This window comes from Cryptomeria japonica, chromosome 5, assembly GCF_030272615.1.
Source record: "Cryptomeria japonica chromosome 5, Sugi_1.0, whole genome shotgun sequence".
In the NCBI taxonomy this organism is placed as follows: domain Eukaryota; kingdom Viridiplantae; phylum Streptophyta; class Pinopsida; order Cupressales; family Cupressaceae; genus Cryptomeria; species Cryptomeria japonica.
In genome coordinates this window covers 847,003,450-847,024,795 of record NC_081409.1, presented here as the reverse complement: position 1 = coordinate 847,024,795, position 21,346 = coordinate 847,003,450, and the positions used below count along the sequence as shown (strand labels likewise).

At 34.8% G+C, this 21,346-nt stretch overlaps 1 protein-coding gene across 2 annotated transcripts in view; it reads right to left on the bottom strand.

Moving 5' to 3' along the window:
• Window positions 1–10,363, bottom strand: part of LOC131064068 (probable inactive ATP-dependent zinc metalloprotease FTSHI 1, chloroplastic) — a 163,938-nt gene extending 153,575 nt beyond the window's left edge. The window contains exons 1-2 of one of the 2 annotated variants that reach the window (XM_057998097.2): window positions 9,984–10,362; window positions 7,016–7,084 (exon numbers count right to left, since the gene is read on the bottom strand). Coding sequence is in view for 1 of the 2 variants with exons in the window: in XM_057998094.2 (XP_057854077.2) it covers window positions 9,984–10,065 (82 nt within the window). In the remaining variant the exon portion in view is untranslated. Of the gene's footprint in view, window positions 1–7,015; window positions 7,085–9,983 lie in introns of both variants that reach the window. The other variant, XM_057998094.2, reaches the window with a different exon arrangement.
• Between the last annotated feature and the right edge of the window lie 10,983 nt (window positions 10,364–21,346).

Below are 21,346 nucleotides of genomic sequence, written 5' to 3'. Positions count from 1 at the left end.
TGCAATAAGCATTTAATGTTTTTACCCTTCTAGAAGCAAGTTAATTTTGCCAAACAAGTATATAAGCAAGTGTTTTATCCCACATTGCTTGTGTGGTGAAAGTGTGAGGCAAAAACAAGTATAAGAGAGGAGTCTCCAGCAATATTTTATTATTAAATCTGTCAGGTGTCTCCATGAAAGGCGATTTTTCTCTCTTATTGGCGAATTTTGGCAAAGTGCTGAAGTGAAGTGTTGGATTGAGGATTTCTTTCCTCCTCCATTATTTCCAGCTTAGTAGTCATTTCCATTGCTGCCATTGAAGATCATTTCCAGATTTTCGATTTTCCCAAGTTTGGCGATTTTTGTTGAGGATGGCGATTTTAGTGTTTGAGTGCTTTGGTGATTTTAGTGTTTGAGAGCTTTGGCGATTTTAGTCTCCATTGTGGCGAGCTGTTCCAGGCCTCCATTGTTGCAGATTCGAGCTACATTGAAGACATTTTTAGAATTTTCAAAAATGGCGCTATAGCTGGAAAAGTTCGATTTTTATTTTGCAAGTACTGGGAGCTTACTTTGGTGAATTCCATGCATGTTTGATGCCACCTTTGCCTCCCTACTTGCTGTCATTTGCTTCAGATCTGAGTTTGCTTCAGATTTAGACCTCTATTGTTGGCTATACATTCAATTTTCAGACTTAACCTTCATTGCCCAGCCAGCTGCAACTTTAGAGATTTACATTTGGAGACATTTTGGGGGCATTTTGGAATCATTTTCAGACCATTAGAAGGCTGTCTTAAAGTCTGCAACTGTGTTAATGGCTGCTTGTCCTCAGAAATTTATCTTTTACCAGCCATAACTATGTTTCCAAAATTAATTATTTTCATCATCAAGACTGATTTTTATCAAGTTTGCATATTTTTGAAAGATTGCAACATGTTTTTTGAAGTTAATTTATTAGTTGCAGGTTGTCTTCAGATTTGTGACGTCCATTGTTGACTGCGGAAGGTGTCTTCAGACCTACCTTGTGTGAAAACACAACCTTTCACACCTTTCCTTAGTCATTGTTGATCCGGTATACTCCTTTGCATTTTAGTTTGCATAATTTCTAGGCATAAGGAGGTGTTAATGAATTTTATAGAGGGTTTTCATGCCCTAGTGTTGTCACACTTTGAATCTAATTGTCAAAATCTACAAAGAGTATGAATTATTCTCCTGACTTTATGCTCTAATTAGCTTAACATCTTTAAAAAGTCGGGAATTTTATCAATAACATTATTTATTTTCCTAAGTCTAACTTCAAGCTTCGTACAAACGATGTCGAAGTCCGGATTTAAGGAAAGGAAAGAACTACTGAAGATGCTAGAGACAACATTCTATCCAGAGCTCAAGATTTCATCAAGATGGAAGGAGATCACAGCTACAAACATGCATTTCCTAGACTTACACCAGATGCGACAGTGGATGTTCGGAGTCGGAAATCAGGTTCCTTCCACAGCATATGCGAACATTATGAAGAGTGGTATTTTTCATGCCGCTGGATTTCCACAGTCCATACAGTGCAGTGAGCTTATCCTGGAGTGTGCACGATGTTAGGATCCGCTCACGCGAATGATCAAAACTCCTAAGGGCGTTGTTATTGCCTACCTTGATGAGGATGTTATTGCTGAGGTGTTCGGAATTCCACGCGGAACAGATATGAAGGATGCGACCAAAGATGAATATACAGAAAGATACACGAAGAAGATGGGTGCCTACAAAAATATAATAAACAAAGAGTGGATGATTGAGCCTAGGTCTCATCATTCCAAGGCTCCCAAGACACTCATGTGCATAGACTTCAAAGGAGTATAGCGACTTAATATTCCTACTCAACAGAGTGATGGGGATGCCACAGGGAGCAATATTCGATGGATGGATGTTCTATTTCATCCAGGATTGTCTTAGAGGAACATTAGTAAATTGGTCTACGATTATAAGTGACAATCTAGACTTTCAGCTGAGGAATGTAGAGCGGTCCAAGTCATTTGCCATGACTTCTTACCTGGTATACTTGCTTGCATGGTTTATTTCATACAGAGGATTGATATGCAAGGGTGAAGTCGGGAATGGGCAAGGACAATTCAGGAGTCATGAATGCTACCCCCAGCTGAGCATGTACAAAATTGAAGACTATAAGAGAGTGAATGATGCATTCACTATGTACATCACGCGGATGCTGCAAGGCGGAATCCACAGAAGATTGTCCAAAGAGGCAACAGAGCTAATAGAGAAATATGGATCATGGTATATTCAGTTTCCCACTTTCACGTACCTTAGGATTCATGGGTTTCAATCTGAACCCTACAGACTTCCTAGATATCCGACCGACAGAATGAACTTGTTGGAAGTGGTGAGACAGCTTCTAGAGTTCGATGTCATTCAAAGAGAGAAGCATAGGACAGGCATGACATTCCCTATTTTAGTTGGGAAGACATCAGAGGTTTGCCAATCTGCCATAGCTGCTAGCACTGCGAGTGAGGAGCTTGCATTCTATCGATTTGCTACATATAAAAAAAGAGAAAGATTTGATCTAGATAAGAAAGTTGGAAGGATCAGGGGAGAGAAGTTCATCCACAAAGTTGACATAGAAGATTATTGGGCCAACCTGATGGACGAGCAAGCAGTGAAGAGAAGAATGTGGTCCAAAATGTCAGTGGATTTCATGAGGAAGTGTGGACTTTTCCTCATTCCTGATCAAGTGTTAGATAACAAAGATCATACGCATCCACAGTATGAGAGTGAAATGAAGAAGGCAATCTTATTGCCAAATTGGTCGGAGTCAGAAGAGATTGACCTGAATGTATTGATGAGAGAGGTCTTGAGTTTCTCCCGTGCATGGGTAGATAAACAAATGAATAAGTTAGTTGATATGGGTGTTCCCTTCACTTATGAAAGGATGAAGCCGGAAGAGTCTACTTCCGAGGATGATCAGAGGACTATCAGTGATGTCAGGATTCATGCAGACGGAGAGAGTCAACCTCCCAAGAGAAGGAAGAACACGCCAGGAGAAGTCAAGGCCAGAGGGAAGAAGATTGAGGAGGTGAAGAAGAAACAGAAAACTATAATTCCTCCACCTATCATTCATTCACCACCTCTCAGTGTCTCATCAATCAAAGTGATTGAAGTAACAGAACAGAACAAGGAGACCAAGCAGTGTTCCAACATAGTGATACTACCAGGGAATATTTAGGAGTTACATGCCACAGCGACATCTGCACCTCCAAATGAGAATGATGATCAGTTGGGATCCCCTACTGTCCTTTTGGAAGTTAGTTTGGGAAATGAGGTATACGATTAGACCAGGAACAATCCTAATGATGATGATGATGATGTTATCTCGGCATTTAGAGGACTTGATCGAGAAATGTGTCTCGATGATAGTATGGAGATGGCCGCTATTCCTGAATGGTTGATGAGAAGTATGGAGAAAAGTAAACAAATAATAGAAGTACAGACTATTGACGACATTGATGACTACCTAGCTAGGAGTGCTAAGGAGAAGGAACCCAAGAGAGCGGAAATTTTGTCGCACATAGCTAGAGATGAGACAAGAATGCGGATTTCGCAGATTGTTGTTCCTATTGCAGGCGTGACAGCAGAATTGCTACTCCTATGGATTTCCAGATCACTTCAGTTGCCCTTGGTTATACATCCAGAAAGCAAGAATTTCAGGAGGTTGGTGAAAACCTCAAGGCAATCGATGCCAGGTTAGACAGAGAAATTGAGGAGAAAGAAAGGTACAGAGAAGAGAATATCAAACTTAGAGAGTATATTGCAGGGATAAGGCGTGAAAATCCCACCCTTATTTCCCCTATTGCGGTTGACCATGGAATACATTCACACTATGAGGCAACGAGAGATACACTCTCGGAGGTGGAAAAGTGGATTGAGAATACAAGAAAGCAGGTAGATGATTTACTTACTCAGTTTGTCCATGCATATGATAGGACAATAGGGCTCGCATTTAGAATCCAGTATTTGGAGGGAGTTTGGGAAGAATTTCGACCTATTCAAGAGAAGACTATTCCATGCCTCCAGGCTTTGAAGAGGATTCCTAATTCCACCTTGGTCAGCGAGAACAATGTGCACAGTGGGGGCAAATACGATTTCCATGGCTGGTATTGTTCATTAGACGTGAAGAGATCAACTTATGAGAACGCCCAGTCGAGTTGTATGTAGATGGAGGGATTGATTCGGGACATTCAGATGAAGATCCTCTCCTCGATTAAGGAATTATTGGGTGTTGATGTTAGTGATGCAAGTGGTTTACACTTAACCGAATTAAGAGACAAGATGAAGTTTATGTATTTTTGCCAGTTGGACTCTTTGAAGAAGAGTCAGATAGATGACTTGGTCTCTTTGTTGATTCATGTTTATAGTTCGCAGAAGCTCATGCCAGATTGGGAGAACACTTTGGATGCTTGCTCGGATTCACTAGACGTGATTGATTTACAGCAGGATACCTTGCCTAGCATTTCCATGGAGGAATTAGATTCAGTATTGGCTAGATTCTTGGAGTATGTTAGGAGAGAGGGAGATGCAGGGAGGAATCTTCTAGAAGATTCCCTATTTGATGACTAGGTATCTTTTTATTGGGCCATATGTAGGTGGCGCCATTTTTTATGTAAACCCTAATTAGGGCAATTCTAGGGTTTTGTTGGCATGCTCTCGGTCGTTGATCTTGGATCAATCTGGGCCATCCATTTTGTAAGAGACTCTATATATGCCTCCTTGTCTCTCATTTGTAAGGAAAATTTTTTGTAGAACTGTTGGTATATGCTGCAGCTATTTGAATCATAATCATTGTTCAATTGTTGGTGATTTTGCTCTTCAAGTGTTGTGTTTGCATTCATGGTTCTCAATTCCTCCAAGTTAGATTAGAATTTTAGATTAGAATTTATTTTCATGTATGTTAGATTGAGTGAAAGATTTGCTGAATTTATTTGTGTGGAATCCCTAATCCATACCACTAGCCTCTTGTCGCTGGTAAGTGCGCCTTATGTGGTCAACTGGAAATTTAAGTAAGCTTAACTTCAACTATTACGCGTCCCTTGACAAGCATCAACTTGGATGGTGATAGTCTGAAAATCTTTAAGTATACCTTAGACGATTGCACTAGGCTTGTGTCAATATCTGTTTGTGAGACTATGCCTAGTTTGATTCCACTAGATTTGTTCACCATTTCCTACATTCCTAGGCCTAGAATAGATTTCCTAAACCCTATTCCTTTTGCCCATTTTTTAGTAAGAAGTAAATCCAGAGCCATATTGATAAATCTTAAGTTGTCAGCACACCTATTCTACATCTTCATGATAATCCAAACATTTGCGTAAGTCCCCAAGCGAACACAGCAATTCACATCGACCATTGAGTTACCCACTCGTCAAGACCTGACATGCAGAAACCTTGGAATCATTTTAGTTGATCTCAATCTTAGCATCTGAGGTGATTTTGTTCAAGAGAGGGTAAATTACCTTTGGTATTTTATTCTGAAATGTTATGTGCATAAAACACACATCAACACGACCCTATCCAGGACGTGCCTCTATGAGAAGATTTAGTAATAAATTAATTATGTTTTCATTAAGGCCAACCCTTCTTAGAGTGTCACTTCTTTTAATGAAGAGGTATGTGAGTGGTATAAAGGAGCAATCCAAGAAAGATGAACAGGGATAGAAAGAAAATATCTGAGGCATTAAAAGCAGATTTAGGAACAAACCTAAATCAGAATTATAGGAAAGCCTAGAGGGATGATCTAAACATTTGACCAAGCAACAATCAAGGAAGAAATCAAAAGCATCCAATGACCTCACACCAGCAATCAGATCAGAATCAGAAATCATTATTAATTGCAGTAAATGGTATTCTCATCCATTTGTGATGTAAGCAAGTAACTAGATCGAAAATCTAGGAAAGCAGTTCAGTCAGCCCCAGGACTGAACATCAAAGAACATCAAGAAGAAAATCAGTTTTCAGGACAAAAAATAGGGTAGTTACAGAAAAGGGACATTACAGAAAGCGACAGATCTCTCCCATCGCCTTCTGAAAAATTAAACTTTGGATATGATCCCCATGAATTTATAAATAAAAATATATATATTATAAAGCAATCAGAACATCACAACTTTAAGGCTGGCAATCAGAAAATGATGCTCTTCCACATTCACAGACAAATAGATGGTGCTCTTTGACTCCAATACCTTTGGTTGCCCTTGGTGCATGAAGGGACATCAAATTCAAGCATGAATAGATGAATTTGAGGAACTAAATGAACACAAGTGCACGCAGCAATGTAGGATAACATTGTAATGAGCATTTCACAGCAGCAAAGCATATTTAACTCTCTCACTGTAATGTCCCCACTCTGAAATACAATTTAATGGTAAATGATAATAGTAAAATTAAAATTAAAGTATAAAAGAATATAATTAAATTTTAATTAAGTTAACAAATGGTCAAAGACATGAAATGAAAAGTTGTGACTCCCTCAAACATGAGATATAAAAGGGAGAAGAGAACCTCATTTGAGGGGGATAATTTGGGAATCAGAGGTGCAGATCTGATTGTGAAAGGTTGTGTCCCTTTCAAAAAGGCAGAAATAATTAAGAGTTGCACTCTTTCAAAGGGTGCTGATGGTGAAAGGGTGTGCCTCTTGCCAAAGGGCATACATGGTGAAGAGGTGTGACCCCTCCCTCACATTGAGAGATATAAAGGAAAGGAATCCAAGCATCCAAGGAGATCACCATCGATCAGATCAAATCAGAACTGTTATTAAGTTATGGGCAGTAACATCTTTGTTCTTGGTTGGGGATGTGCTTAACATGTATGCTTAATATATGAGGCCTGATAATGTTCTTATGCAGAATTCAGTAGTAATATTAATATAGACTGCAATATGTATGACAGTCATACTTAATCCATAATACATGAATCAACTGGAAAGAAATAGAATGCACTCAGAATTACATCAACATCACAGGCGGATCAAACTTAAAGATACCTTCAGAAAGCCACACCGAAATTGACTGATTGCTTAAAACAGCATCTGGGTATGATTACCAGTGAATTCCTTATGCAGATAGAAAACACATACAAATAGATTAATATGCAGATAGAAAACACATACAAATAGATTAATATGCAGATAGAAAACACATACAAATAGATTAATATGCAGATATATACAGAAGTTCGATCTACACTCTGATCTAAATGAAATAAGAATCAAAAGGGAGAATATTTTAGCAGAACAGAAAACAATAAAGGGACCGGCAAACTGTTTTCCCTTTAAGAAGATAAAGGAACGCTCTCTCTAACCCTCCCTTATCAATTGAGAATAGTAATCTAAGGCAAGATTTAGGGAAATCCCAAAAGGGGACATTACACTCACCAGAGAATTTGTTACCACTATGATCTTTTGCGCAAAATGGCAACCATGTCATTTAGCATGTTTCTGACTTCAACCAGAATTAAAGGATGGTCCACTCAAAGCAGGTTATCCTATGCAGCCTCATTTCTGGGAAGAATATGGTGTTCCTATCTCTTAAAATACATGTATTCCTTAATGTTGATTTCAGTTTAATTCTATATTTTAAATTATGGCTAGTAATACAGCAGGCTGTTCTTTTTTGAAGTAGAATAATGTTTGAAAGTCTACTTAATAAATTCACCATACAACCTAGGGGATTACAGATCCTGTTGCTATTAGAGCATTCTTCTTACCTTGGTGGACTGCTATTTGTGTTGTTATATGACATCGTCTATTCCAAAATACAGGACCTGTAGCCCCCTGAAATCAGAGATTTCCACAAGGAAGTTGTATTGTTCCCAGTTTTGGTCACTTTAGCATTAAAGTTAGCTTTAGCTTTCTTGGTGACCATCAATCATGCCAAAGGGGATGTTTGATGTTGGCAATGAGCTCAAATGGTCTAGGACTCTAGAGGACAATTATGACACTTTCAAAAGTGATTTCCAACCTATAGTGTGTTCTCCAAGATTCTTAGAGAGAGCGTCTATTTATTGTAAGTCACTTGGGCCCAACTCTCATTATTCATCATCGGTATCACTCCAATGCAATCAGATTTTAATTCTGATGTTTTTTAACAGTTTCCACAACTTGAGTGTAATATTGGCTTTAATATAATTATTTTACTAGCCAAAATAATTTATAGGGCACCTCAATATATAGCTCGTTGGAAAGAGAAAAAATAGTTTTAAATCATGGACGCATAATATTGGGACCTTGCGAATCAAATATTATCATTACTCTACTAAAAGGTCTTTTGGAGCCAAAATGGAGTTTTAATTAAAAAGGTAAATTTTAAATTGTGTTTTCCAGAAAGTTTGGCAGGAAAAGTATATAAGGCAAATCAGGGAGCTCATTTGCATTACGCAGATTATTCTATTTCTTCTAGTGAAACCCTTGCGGTTCTATGGAATTGAACTTGGTTCATCTCAGCCTTCTTGAGGACAAAAACAATCTCGGAGAAGATTAATCATTGTGGTAAAAGATAAGGGAAAGGGCTGCTAAATAAAGTTGTTTGCTTCCCATTGTGATTGTGAGTTCCAGAACAGCCTGCGCAGCACTTCCTTTGTCATTGAGAATAGGTGTGTATTTAACTGGGTTTGCCGTGGCTTCTGCTACATATCGTGTGCACCTTCTGGCAGCAAATCTTACCTTCCATGACAGCATAAAAGCTACAGCAGGGTCGCCATGAGTGTTTTGAGGAGAAGGGGGCAGCCTTCTATGCATTCATGGCCAAATGACCTGCAGATTTTGTCTAGTCTTTTATAGGGTAGTTAGTGGAATGACCATTAAGGGACAGTACTAGAGTAATATAGTTATATTTATTATGGTCATTTAAGTCATTTAATTAGTATTTGAAAACTTATGTTTATGTCTTTCGTTTTTAGTTAGTTTTAGGAACTGTCCTTTCTGCCTTTCGTGTTTCTATTCTCGATCGTTTCCCCTATGGAAAGATCATCTTGTAATCCCTTTCTAAGGAGCTTTCATCTCCTTTTGTAATCATCAACTTAATCAATAATATTTACATCATCACCATTTGTTATTGTGTGCGTAAGTCACTTCTATTTGAAGTTAATACCTTGGAGAACTCTGTTATCAATTCCATGTATCATTTGGTTTATCTCATGAACGAGTAATTGGATTTCCAATCAATATATCTGTTCATCCACTATATTTATAACTCAGATCAGCAACAAACAAACTACATTGTAAAATCAGAAAACTACTCACAGAAAAGTCACATTTATACATGCATGCATATTGTTTGACAAAATGCTCATGGGGTTAAAGTAAAAAAAAGTGGGTGCAAATTGATAGAGGTCATTACAAAAGTGGTACCAAGAAGTATGAGCCTGTAGGAAAATAGTAAACCAAGCGATAGTAAAGGTTTTGACAAATTGTAAGTTACGGTATAGTCCATGAGAAAAGACATCAAGGCATATGTGGCAGCTCTAAACAAGCTAGAAATGCATCCAAAACGACCAGATTCGAAAGAGAAGGAAAGAGTCTTAGATTGGAGAAGATAACCCATGAGTCAGAACACAAGAAGCCCATCAAGGACAAAGGCATAGCTAAGGTAACTGCTCAGGGTGCATGATCTAGCTAACCAAACTTTAAAATGGAGCCTAAAATAGAAATTCATCCCTTGTAAGAACCCACATATAACAAAAGGCTAGATAATTGCTAAAGCAAATAGAGGTTTAAATAGTGAAGAAGAAATGATTGCTCTGGCATGCCTTAAAATGTGCAGCCATGCTCTATTGGTGTAATTCTTAGAAGGAAGCCGCATATTTCTACGCGCAAAGAAGGTTCATGACAATTTTGGTGTAAAATGCCCAGTGGAATTTTATTTAAAAACTAGAATATCTCATTAAGATTTAAAAAAAGCAAGAGAATAAAAGTGACGGAAAGCAATATTATATGGAAATTTGCGCAAGCATACCTTTTAAGTTAGGTTGTGGAACGCCCTCTTTGAAAGACATGTACCGCAACTCCAAAGAATGCATTGAACCAGCAACCATCATTTTCAAAATTGCAAGTACTACAGCCTAAAGGAATCCCCGGTAGCAATATATAACAGAAAAACCAAATACGCCGGCGCAGCAGAAGGAAACCCACGGAATTCAATAATAAACGGCTACCTATATAGAGACCAGTAACTCTGCTTCGGCTGGGCTAACTCAATTATTTCCCGTTGAACGTTTGTGTCTCCTCGATACTTCTGCCGCTGGAAAGCTTAAAATCTTAGAACCTTAGCCATTCGCAACAGTCATTTCTATTTCTCGTTTAAATGCAGAGAAAAAGAGAAGTAATTCTAGCGCTAAAAGATTAAAAAAAATGGTTAAAAAATTAGGGGAAAAAGGCTCATTGGGTAGGTCGGTCACCAAACTGAAATTTGATGGCCGTTGGCCGGCCGTATTTAGAGATTATGATACATTTTTTCTAATTATATATTCATATTTTTAAGGTTAATTCAATTCACGGTGAATGTGTTTGGAAATATTGATGTAAAAGTTTCACACAATTGAATTCATAAATTAATTATAATCATCGTAATGGACTCTGGGAATCTCATAGATCTAACAAATAACTAACTGTCAAAAAATTGAACCTAACTTATTAGACAAAGGCATTGTACAAAGAGTTGAAGTGTGTTTGTTACAAATTAGATAGTAGATTACTAATTATCACAAATAAATATAAGAAATAAAATCAGAATTGAAATATGTGCAAATTCAACACATTTCACAATCTATGCATGAAGAAAACCATTATGTATTAAAAGACTCCATAAAGCATCATTCTATTATATTTATTTATAGAATTAATATCAGTAGATTTCCACAATCCATTAGTATATCTGATTTTCTCCTTGTGCTCTCTACAATCATCTTGATGATGGATCACAAAGTGTGATCTGAAACATTGATGCAAAAAAGCTCACATAATCAAATTCAGAAGCTCTTACACATATAGACTTATAGAATTGACTATAAAAATATAGAAAAAATCTAAAGATGTAACTTTTCATCACTTTCGGGGTTCACCCCATAGTGTAGCGGTACTACTGCAAGCCTCCTTCAATGGAGGTTGTGAGTTCAATGCTCAAGGCTTGGCCCCTTTCCACCCCGCTGCTCCACACTGTCAATTGTTGCACTGGTCTGCTGACTTGGCAGACAACTAGATAAAAGGTCTTGTTCCCCCCAATGCTCGCAGGTTGATTGCTCTTTGTTCGTTGGCTAGAGAATTGATAGTTGTGCTCTCAAGCTATGCAAGGTGCTTCAAAGAGGATGCTTTGGCCCTCGATTCGAAGATGAGGTCCTCCTTGTGATCTCACTGGTTCATAGCTCCAATCAAAAGCGCTTGAAAAAAAAAAAAAAAATCATCACTTTCGCATGGTTAATAATGTCTATTGTCTATACTGATAGAATTCACCATAAATCTACAAATATAGGAAAGGAGTTATAAAATACCTCTACAAATATAGGAAAGGAGTTATAAAATACCTTGAGAGATATATTCAAATCTATTCAAAACTACCATGTATAATTAGTAATCTAATAGATTTTTAGATTATTAATTATTTGAACAATATATACTTTATAAAGCATACAATAAACATGAAGTTTTATACCTTATATTAAGATATATATAAATGCTATAAAGGTATTACAATTAAAAATATTATTTTCTAATATCACCCCATGCCTCTTCTAACCTACCACCAACTCTAAGGGGCATAACTATTATTTTTTATAAAAGAAAAAAGTACATTGATAATGTAGGTCTTCTTTGATGGAGATAAATAAGGGCACAATTTATATGTCAAAATAATGATCATATATTCTAGACCATGAAATTCTTTTTGTTGTAATTTATAATACTAGTATTTTAAAACAAATACTTTAAATGAGGTTTTATTAATTATGCCTCAAACATCTACAACATGCTACAATCACAATAAATGTCGCATAACACGAAGAACACCACTGGATCAAGAAAATGATCAATAATGTGCACAATTATCATTGCGGACCAACAAAACGGATAGAACATGACCTAGAAACATCCACAAGCAACGTGAATTATCACAATAACACATTTTTATAGAATATTTATCATCATTATATCGAACCTCAAGAACATACGTTGAACTGACTGTCAAATTGAAAAATTCACTTGTAGACAAAAAATCCAAATCATGAACCATCATAATTGAGGACACACCATAATGTCTCAAAGACTCTGCCAAATCCGCAAACCAAGATATTGCAAATCTAGAGAAATGCGAAGTACAATCCAGAATACTAAATAACACGAACAACTGAAAACCAACCTAAATACCAGATCACATAACTCAATCAAATCACCATGTGAACCACAGAAACTTTTGTTGAATCAACTAGAGATACTTATCTCAAAACCCATTAAACCACGACAGCTCAACTGCAACACACTGACCAAACCAACTCATTTAATCTTACTGCAATATTGGAGCACATAGAAGAATATGTTGACATCAATGACAAAACATTGTTCCAACAAACTTCTCAATAATATCCAATAGATTCTTTGGCAGTTTCAGCTACTCTCCTAGTACCTCACAAGAACTTCCATGAAGATAAGTATAGCATTGAATTGGTGTTTTGACCTGATGTTCCTAACAATACTGATAATTGGTGAGTTTTCAATGATGATCAACAGATCATCTTCTATTTGTTGGAAACTAAAGATAGCTTCAATAATTTATGCTTTGAAGGAAGTGATTCTCATCCTCAAGAGTCATTTGTTGAGATGGATCCAATTACTAGTGAATAAGTACTATAATTGAAAGGGAACACAATTCCCAAAGGATTAGTTTCCCTTGAAATGATTTTTGACAAACACGATCACTATGTTAAGTAACAACAACAATAAGGGCCCAACTCAACTATGAAATTCAAGCATTTTAACCTGGGAACTAAGGAGAATACAAAAATGGTAAGTATTGAAAAGTGTTGCTCAGCCACATAGAAGGAAATTTTCATCAAGCTTTTGCAGCAATATATCAATGTGCTTTCCTACTCCTACAATGATTTGAAGTCTTTTCATCCAAAGGTGGTTCAACATGATATTCCTCTCAAGATAGAGTTTGTGCCTCACAGACAAAAGAAGCAGCAGTACAACCCATAAATTTTAGGTGCTATCCTTTCAGATATCTTGAAGATGTTGAATGCGAAGATAATCTTTCCTATTCATCATTCGACCTAGATAGAAAAATATTGTTCTTGTTTGTAAAAATAGTGGGGAGATCCACATTTGTGTGGATTTTTAGAATCTGAATCAGACATCACTAAAAGATGATTACCCATTGTCGGCATTGGATAATGTCTTACATAGAGTGACAGGTTCCTAGATTTTATCTATTTCAAATGGTTTGTATGGTTATAATCAAGCGAAGGTGTTCGAGGAAGATCAATATAAGACTGCCTTCACTACTCCTTGGGGTACATTTGTGTATCGCAGGATACCTTTTGGATTGATTAATGTTGGTGCTACCTTTCAAAGTGTGATGGACTTAGCCTTTTGTGATTTTTTGTTCATTGTAGTGTATCTTGATGATTTGATTGTTTTCTCCAAAGAATCTCAAAATCATTTTCATCATCTACAACAAGTGTTGGAAAGATGTAGACAACATGGAATTCCCCTTAATCCTTGAAAGTTAATTTTTGGGGTGACTGAAGGTAAAATTCTTGGGCATAGAGTGTCCAAGGGGGGGCATAAATATTGATCCAAAATGGATCAAATCTATCAAGAGTCTTACATTGCCCTCAAGTAAGACAAGGGTTCGCTCTTTCTTTGGTAAAGTTAACTACTTGAGAAGGTTCATCCCAAACATTGCTGAGAAAACTCGTCATATTGTAGATATAATGAAAGGGAAGTCTACTTTTCATGGGAGTGTAGAAGGTAAAGATGTCTTCAATGAAATAAAGGAGGCCATTGCGCATGCTTCAATTTTAGTTTTCCTAGTTTTGGTTTTCCCAGACTACACCAAGGATTTCATCATGAACAACTATGCTTCAAAATATACTCTATTTGCAATTCTAATACAAAAAAATAATGAGGGGATTGAATCCCCTATAGATAGATTTCATGAGCTATCCTCTCAAATCTCATGAGATCAATTATTATTTGATGGAGAAACATGTTTATGCTTTGGTCAAGCAGTAAAGCATTTCAGGTTTTACATTCTTAACTCACATGTTATTGCATAGGTATGAGACACAATAGTTGAATCCATCTTAATGCAATAGGATTTGGGCACCAAGAGAGGTAACTGGATTGCTAAGTTCCAAGAGTATGACATGGAGATTAAGCCCATTAAGGTGGTTCATGGAAAAGGTTTTTGTCATTTGATCACTGACAATAAGCCAAAAATATCAGAAGATGGGGAAGAAGTTTTCTAAAGTGTGCCTACAGTCTTTTTTTTTAGTACTATAGATGAATGGTACTCTAATAGCACATACTTCCTCACGTATGGTGAATGTCTTAATAATATTTCATATAAGGAGAAAATAATTCTCAAGCTCAAAGCTAAAAATTATGTTCTATGGGGTAATGGTTTGTATAGGTGGAGCATTGACAATATCTTTTTGAGTTGTGTAGATAAAGCTCAACAATCTAAGTTGTTGAAATCTTTCTATTTAGATTGTGGTGGAAATTTTCTCAGCACTAGTGACTGCTCACAAGATATTGTAAGCAAATCACTATTGGTCCATACTTTTCCAAGATTTGTATGATTGGGTGCACAAGTATGAGTTGTGTCAATAGTTTGCGGGAAAAATAAAGCTAGTAGCATTACCCCTCAAGCTGGTAGTGATTGAGGAACCCTTTTAGCAATGGGGGCTTGATTTTATTGGTCTAGTTAATCCATCATCCAGTGCAGGGCATAATTTTGTCCTCATTGTAACTAATTATTTCACCAAGTGGGTGGATGTCATACTAGTTAAGCATGCCATATCAGAGGTGGTGTACAATTTCATCGAGGAAAATATTATTTATAGTTTTGGTATTTCGAACAAGATAGTAGTAGATAATGCTACTTATTTTTCATCCTATGAGATAGTATAGTTCTATTTTGAGTATAGTATCATCCTTCCTCACTCATCCATCTACTACCCATAGGGGAATGGTCAAGCTGAGTCCAACAACAAGAACCTGGTTATGATGATTAAGAAGTTTGTGGATGAGAATAAAGGGTCTTGGCATAAAGCATTGTATGATGCATTATGGGTAGATCATATTACCCCAAAAAGAGCAATTGGCATGTCTCCATTTTAGCTCCTTTATGGTCTAAATGCAAAGATTCCTATCACTTTGGAGTTGCTCGCATTGAAATTGGATAAGGCCATAGAAGATGAGACTTTCAATGACTCCATTGATAAGCGCATCATGTTCCTTTCAGAATTGGAGGAGAAGCGTATGTAGGTGGTGGATCACATTGTGGATCACCAGAATCAGGTCAAGAAGCTCTTTGACAAGAAAGCCAATTCTCAAGATTTCCAGGGGGAAATCTAGTACTATTGTGGGATAAGAGAAGAGAACCCAAAGGAATGCATGGGAAGTTTAATTCCTTATGGAGAGGTTCCTTCATTGTTCATCATAGTTTACTTCCTCCCATAGGTACAACCCACATCCAACTTCTTACATGAAGCGCATACAAGCGTGCTAATCAAACATAGATCAATTAGTATTGATTGTCCTTCTTCAAACGATATAATTTATAATATGGATAATGTTATTTCTACATATCTGTCATTAATAAGGGACACAATCATAGGGTGATTTCAAAGGTTTCAGTTTGTCAGGAGAAGAAGGGGAATGAAGTTGCAGTAAGCCATCCAATCACCCATCATGCTTGACTTCGTAGTACCTAAAAGTAAGATTTGTAAGAGAACCCAATTGCCTATCCCATCCAAAATAAAATTCTCATACTCTAAATTTACTTTTCCATTTATTGCTCAAGAAAACAAACAGGTTGGTGGCGGTAGAAATTAGTAGTTCTTTGGCAGAGAAATGTGTTATACGGTAGTCAACTGGCCCTGTTCAATATTGTCACGTACCGTTTTTATCAATATTTTAATTGCAAATATTAAATTAGGAAAATGATTTATATCTTATGATGATGTGGATGAAATGGAAAAAGAAAATGAAATTGAAACTTAAATTGAAATGAAATTGGAATTGGAAATGGAAATTTAAATGTGAATGAATGATTTGAATTGTTTCATTGTGAAATTGGGGATTGTCATTGCAGATGAACAATCAAGTGCAAGTGAATGCAGGAATAGGTGAATGTGGATGAAGGCAAGTACTTGGTTCAGGTAGAGTTGTTTTAGCTTTTCGAATTCGGTAATGGAGATGGAATCTCACACACCACAGTAGTTGTATCGAATGTATCTTTCATAAATGAATATATATTTGATATGAAGGATGTAATTTTACATGAAGAGTTAAATTTGATGTCATTGTTTTAAAAATAGATTGATTTAATGCTTTTAAATTATTAAGTGTGTATTTTGATGTTTTTTTGTATATACATTGTTTATGCAGATGTAGTAATTGTCTTCAAAATGAAATAGATGAAGTACAATGTTTATATTCATCATTTGAAATACTGATATATGTGTGTGTGTGTGTGTGTGTGTGTGTGTGTGTGTGTGTGTGTGTGTGTGGTTTGAATATGCATATATAAGTGTGCATATATATATGTATATCTATGGATTACACACACATATATATAAAATGTTGATTTGATATATATATATATATAGAATGTTAAAATAAAATTGAATAGCATTGATAACCAAGTTTTGATATATGTATATGTGTATGTGTATGTGTATGTGTATGTGTATGTGTATGTGTTTGTGTTTGTGTATGTGTATGTATGCATACGTATATGTATGCATATATATATATATATATATATATATATATATATATATATATATATATATATATGTATGTGTGTGTATATGTATATGTATATGTACACACACACACACATATATACATACACACACACATATACATATATGTATATGTATATGTATATCGATATGTATACATATACGTATATATACATATACATATATGTATATGTATATATATGTGTGTATGCATATATACACACACATATATGTATATATGTCTGTGTGTGTGTATATATATAGGTACAATAATATGTGTGTGTGTGTGTGTGTGTATATATATATATGTATATGTATAATAATATGTGTATGTGTGTGTGTATATATATATGTACAATAATATGTGTATGTGTGTGTGTGTATATATATATATATATATGTATATGTATATGTATATGTATATGTACACACACACACACACACACACACACACACACACACACACACATATATATATATATACATACATACATGTATACATACATATATATATATATATATATATATATATATATATATATATGTATACATACATACATATATATATATATATATATATATACACACACACACACACACACACATGTATACATATACATATACACATACATATATGTATACATTTATACATATACACATACACATATGTATGTGTATATGTATATGTACACACACACACACACACACACACACACACATATATATGTATATGTATATGTATATGTACGTGTGTGTGTGTGTACATATACATATATGTATGTGTATATGTATGTGTATGTGTATATGTACACACACACACACACATATATGTATGTATATGTATATGTATATTTACACATACATGTATATGTATATATATGTATATATATACATACACACATATATACACATATATACATACATATATGTATTATGTATATGTATGTATATATGTGTATATACACATGTATGTGTGTATACACATACATGTGTGTATACACATACATGTGTGTATACACATACATGTGTGTATACGCACACACACAAACATATATCGACTTGTCTAATGCATGTTCCATACATTGACATTGAAACTTGTAATTAATAAGGAAGAAATCGATATGGAAAAATCGACTTTTCATGCTTTACACCATGCATTGAATACACTGAAATTTTGGAAGCAAAACAAAATTGGAAGGGAATATATATATATATATATATATATATATATATATATATATATATATATATATATATATATATATATATATATATATATATATATATATATATATATATATATATATCGACTTGTCTAATGCATGTTCCAAACATTGAAACTTGTAATTAATAAGGAAGAGGTCGATATGGAAAAATCGACTTTGCATACTTTACACTATGCATTGAATACACCGAAATTTTGGAAGCAAAACAAAATTGGAAGGGACTATTAAAACTGAACTAGCAGTTGGATTTAAACATGGCAAATTAGATAGTTATGACTCATGGAAAATTGACTTCGCATATTTTGAAAAATAGTTAAAAGTAATAAAGACTCTTGGTTATTGATTTGTAGAGGAAGACTTTGCTAACCAAACTGCACTTAGCTGACAAAATCAAAATGCCACCACTGTAGTTGGAAACAATAAAACTTCAATTTGCAATTAATGAACATAGAGTTTAAAGCCATGTTTTCAGGAACAAAAAATTGTGCCCCCAACATATAGGTAAAAACGTATTCATTTTTCAAGGGACAATAGATGAAAAAAGGAATAGATATGCTGAGAATACAATAGAAAAGCACGTAGAACACTCTTAAACATTTAACCAATTTAGGAAAAGAGAGACCAAAAAGAGAAGATAGGGAAATCGATAACATCTTTCAGGTTTTTGATCATTCCAATACAAGAGAATTCGACTTTCTCAGGTAGGCCATTGTTTTAGTTTGTTTAAAATATGAATGGTCGAAAAATTATTTCTTTTGAAAGAAATCGTTGTCTTAATCATATTTCTGAAGTATATATGTCTTTCTTTGTCAATTTAGAACTCTAATTTGTTAGAATTGCACCTTTGTTTGATGTAGAATTCATCTCTGTTTGGTTGGAGATCAAATCAACACAATAGAGCTTTTATATTTATATATATGTGTGTACAAATATATACCCATATATTTGCACATATGTATATAAATATACACATACATGTGAATAAATTCATGAAACCAATACTTCCTGCAACTGAACGAAGTTTCACTTTCAAAATTTACAAAATAGAAGAAGATAAAATCCTTTTTAGATTACATCTCTTTCAAATAATCTTATTTTGTTTATCTTTGTTACGTAAAAGATCTTTGTTTGTTTTGCTTTCAAATATGTTGATTGTAACAACATGGTATATTTTTATATATTCATATATACATATAAATATGTATATATATACACGTGTATATACACTGAGTATTTAAAAGATGGGTTTTCATTATATGTTGGTAAATGTTTTCTTAGATTTCAGCTTGAGAAGAGAAAACATGTTGATTTATACCAAACTAGTTCGAAACTATAGAAAACCTATCAGCAAGCAAGATTAGTAAGATAACATGAAAGTGAAGGTACATTCATGTAAACTTGAATTCTGGAAATTTTACTACTGCTATTGAAACATAAACAGTCTGATTTTAGTAGTTGGAAATTTGAAACATAGATGTTAAATACAGAAACAATGAGATTGTACATACAGAAAATAAACTCAGAACCATACAGGAACATAGAATTTAAGAACATGTGCTCATATCTTCATTTGTGTATTCTTTTATATGTAAATATGTGCATGCATGTGTTACACCTTCTTTACTTCATTTTAATGTTTATTTAATATTGAAAACGAAAAGATTATTTTCTCGTAAATGGATTTACATTTTATTATTTGCATATGAGTGATAGTGCATGTCATATAATTTAAAGATATTGTATGAAGGAATAGGCGTGCTAGATGAATGATTATGCTAGTCATGTATTTTTTTTTGGAAAAGTATACATTCCGAGACAGGTGCTGAATATGGGGTTTAGAGAGTATAGTTTGCTTTTTCCAAACTATCATATTGCTATGCATGGCATTATACTTGGCCGTGTAACTTATTGACCATTGAAATAGATGGATTTATTTATGACTCTCTACCATATCCTTGTATTGATCTTGCTTGTTTCTTAAATGAATTAGAATAAATGAAAATGCATGTATCATACTAGGCACGCACCAAGATTCCATCTTGCATATCAAATTCTTCTTGCTAAACAATTCATGTAGAGTCGGGTATTCTAGATTGATTTAGAATTCCGAGGAAGCGTATGCTTCAAGGTTGGGTAAAAAAAAGTACCTAAATCTTGTTCTCGTCTTCATTTGAAGGATTGAATTGAAGATAGCTAAAGGATTGGAGATCAAAGGATGCATCTCATCCCTTATTGTGTTATTTATCATTACTAGGCACGCACCAAGATTCCATCTTGCATATCGAATTCTTCTTGCTAAACAATTCATGTAGAGTCGGGTATTCTAGATTGATTTAGAATTCCGAGGAAGCGTATGCTTCAAGGTTGGGTAAAAAAAAGTACCTAAATCTTGTTCTCGTCTTCATTTGAAGGATTGAATTGAAGATAGCTAAAGGATTGGAGATCAAAGGATGCATCTCATCCCTTATTGTGTTATTTATCATTTATATGTATATTTAAGATTAAGGCAATTAAATGCCTAAGTTATGTAATGAAATTATGAATGATGTATAATATGATTGAAATACTATGAAAAGAATACCCTATGTTGTAAGAATACTATATTATATCTCTTAATAAATATAGACTTGTGAATTTCTATTATTGAACTCGCATATGGAATGACATTATGTGATTATGGAATAATTAGAGAGAGAAACAGATAAATTTGTTAGATGAATTATAGATTTGTTTGAAGAATAAAGAGTAATCATTCTTTTGTCGAAGTTAGAACGTCTAAGTCTTTACATTTTGCTATCAGAGCTCTAGGTTTATAACACTAGAACCTATGAGTTCACTAAAAACTTTAAAAGAATCTAATGATTGAGTATTCTTGTGCCAGAATGATTCAACTCAGAAAGACTGCTAGAAAGTTAGTGGTTGGGAATGAGCGCTACCTAAAGGTCAAGAAAGAAAGAGAAGCAATTGTCAAAACAATTGAAGGAACCAACAAAGACAAAGCAATTTGGTTAGGTGATATCGAAACCTTAAGTCATGCTATGTCTTGAATTCATTAGGAGAAAAGGAAGATGAAGGAAGTTGTTAGCTTCATACCTCCAGAATCTCCTACAAAATCCAACTCTTTTCCA